Below are 2,861 nucleotides of genomic sequence, written 5' to 3'. Positions count from 1 at the left end.
TCTAATATTAACTATATATAATTAAATAATAATTTTAATTAAATTTTAATCGACCACTAAGCTACTAAACCTCCCTTCTAAACTATGTTTAATATTATAGGTCTCTATCCAAAACTCACCAATTAAATTAATTAATTTAAAATCACTTCCAAAACTCTATTAAAATTAAATATTAAAAATTGGGGTGTTACAACTGCCCCCCACCTAAAGAACTTTCTCCCTTGAAAATTATCTGAAGAAATCATCTCTAGATAAGATCTCTCATCTGAATCTCTAACTCCCGCGACACACTACTCGCAACGGATCCTCCCCCACATGATTCAATCTCACTCCTGTTGGCTAACGGTTAGGGAAATGAGTGTCGATAGAGTTTCACACACTTGTCGTGCACAATGGTACAAACAAGTTAACAAAACCTAGGCCGAATGAACTGACCTGCTCTGATACCAACTATAACTTCTTAGACTGCTTTTAGGATAATCGACTAACTCCATAAACTAACACAGTTCTTTTCAGCATGCTTTGTCCTTACTCACACACTTTATATTTCTCTTTTATTTCTAATATTAAATAAATATAATTAAATAATAATTATAATCAAACTTTAATCCAACATTAAGCTCCTAAACCTCCCTTTTACACTACATTTAATATTATAGATCTCTACCCACAATTCACAAACTAAATTAATTAATTTAAAAACACTCCCAACACTCTATGAAAATTAAATATTAAAAATTAGAGTGTTACACGATTTATTCCATCGTGGCTCACATCCATGACCAGTCTATGCTCAAATATGAGGAGATATGTTAAATATACTCGGCATGAGTTGGAGGTAGAGATTCCTAGTCGGCTTAAGCTCAATTGAGCCTAACTGGTCAAAACGCTATAGATATGAATCCATATCCGAGAATATTTGTCGGTGTCTTCTCATGGTGGTTAAAGGTCGAGATGAGCGATCTATCAGATCAAGATTGCAGATCTTGATTCCATGAAATCTCAATTTCTTCACCAGAGATGCTTTCAGATTCCAAATCTAAAAATCATATTAGACCTCGTGGAAATTTTAGGAATCTGAAGTTAATTCTCGCAGACGGCGCTACTGTTCCGTGGGACAACAAAAATGGAAAAAATATAAAAAATTATGGTGATGCAAAGTTCCTAACAAATTTAGTGATGCGACACCCTGGATTTAAGGTTGCCATTTTGATTCCTCTAGAATTTGAGAGGTTGATCTTGAACTGGAGTTAGTAATCTTTATTACGGTGGACCAAAGATGGGGTGCCTGCATGATTAATACTCCAATGCCCATGTCAGTTTTGTGTTCACGATAAATATAATGAAAATGGAGATAAGAAATTGTGTACCTGAAAAATATGAAACTATATTTATTAATATTATGAGAATAAAATTATTTTAGGAAATTATAAATATGGTTCTATTTAACATTTTTATCACATTAAAGAATGTTTATATTTTTTGTTCTAAAAAAAAGTTATTTAATAAGTTTTATTTGATTAATTTTTTTGAAAATACTCTTGTCTCTTTATAATGTCAATGGCCACCTCTACAAGACAATAGTTTTGCAATAAAAACAATAAATTAATTGACTACGTGAATTACTCCCTCCATTTTTTTTTGTATAAATAAGTATAGAATTCATATGTGCAATCAACAAAATAAAAAACAAAAAAAAAATGGGTTTTACTGATAAGCAAGAGGCTTTAGTTAATAGTTCATGGGAGTCATTCACACAAAATCTTTCTGGCAATAGTATTTTGTTCTACACTATGTAAGTTTAATATCTTTTTTTTTTTGTGTTTTTAACTTGTGTTTTCTCTTTTTATCGATTGTCAAATTATAGTGCTATTTAACAAGAAAGTATGTTTGGTTATTTTGATAAAAGTATACTCGAGAAAGCACCTGCAGCTAAGGGCTTGTTCTCTTTTCTTAAAGACACAGCTGGAATAGAGGATAGTCCTAAACTTCAAGCCCATGCTGAACAAGTATTTGGTTTGGTAAGTGTAATATAACATTAATTTTTATAAATACCGAATTATAGTACTATTTATCTTAATAATTTCATTAAAATGGACATTATTTTCCTTAAAATATTAATTATTTTGACTTATAGGTGCGTGACTCAGCTGCTCAACTCCGAGCAAAAGGAGAAGTAGTCTTAGGAAATGCTACATTAGGTGCTATTCATGTTCAAAAGGGAGTTACTGATCCTCATTTTGTGGTATGCTTATATAATAAAATATTTTAATTGATTCATTTTTATATAACAAACTATTTATAATTCAATAATATGACAATAAATAAACACTTTTTATTCCATACATATTTTATTTAATAATATAAATACTTGAAAGAAATATTTACAGAAAATCATATCAGAATTAATTTTTAGATATAAAACTATCAAAATAAAATAAAATTGATGGATGTAACAATAAAATTCTTGAAACAGTTAAAGATAATTTATTACCACTCCATTTAATTTTTTACATTTATAAGATAATCATTGGTATTCTTTATTAATAATAATTTTTTCTTCATAAATTTTATTTTATTTTTAAAAATATCAAATGTTTAAACCAAAATTTATACATTGATGTCCTGTAGGTGGTTAAAGAAGCTTTGCTGCAAACAATAAAGAAAGCATCTGGAAATAATTGGAGTGAAGAATTGAGCACGGCTTGGGAAGTAGCTTATGATGGATTAGCAACTGCAATTAAGAAGGCAATGAATTAAATACGAAAAATATAATAATTATAAATAAATTTATTGAATAAAATATGTATTACTAAAATATGTTAAACAAAATCCTATAATAATAAATGTTGTTCAAAATA

The 2,861-nt window shown here is 28.7% G+C and overlaps 1 protein-coding gene across 1 annotated transcript; it reads left to right on the top strand.

Moving 5' to 3' along the window:
* Positions 1-1,635: 1,635 nt before the first annotated feature.
* LOC131646477 (leghemoglobin Lb5-10-like) lies at positions 1,636-2,861 on the top strand. The gene is made up of 4 exons (XM_058916505.1): positions 1,636-1,795; positions 1,910-2,021; positions 2,138-2,245; positions 2,632-2,861. Exons 1-4 carry the CDS (start codon positions 1,701-1,703, stop codon positions 2,758-2,760), a joined length of 444 nt encoding a protein of 147 aa, XP_058772488.1. The 5' UTR covers positions 1,636-1,700; the 3' UTR covers positions 2,761-2,861.

This window comes from Vicia villosa, linkage group LG2, assembly GCF_029867415.1.
Source record: "Vicia villosa cultivar HV-30 ecotype Madison, WI linkage group LG2, Vvil1.0, whole genome shotgun sequence".
In the NCBI taxonomy this organism is placed as follows: domain Eukaryota; kingdom Viridiplantae; phylum Streptophyta; class Magnoliopsida; order Fabales; family Fabaceae; genus Vicia; species Vicia villosa.
Note: the sequence above shows the minus strand (reverse complement) of the source record. Positions and strands in the feature narration are given on the sequence as shown.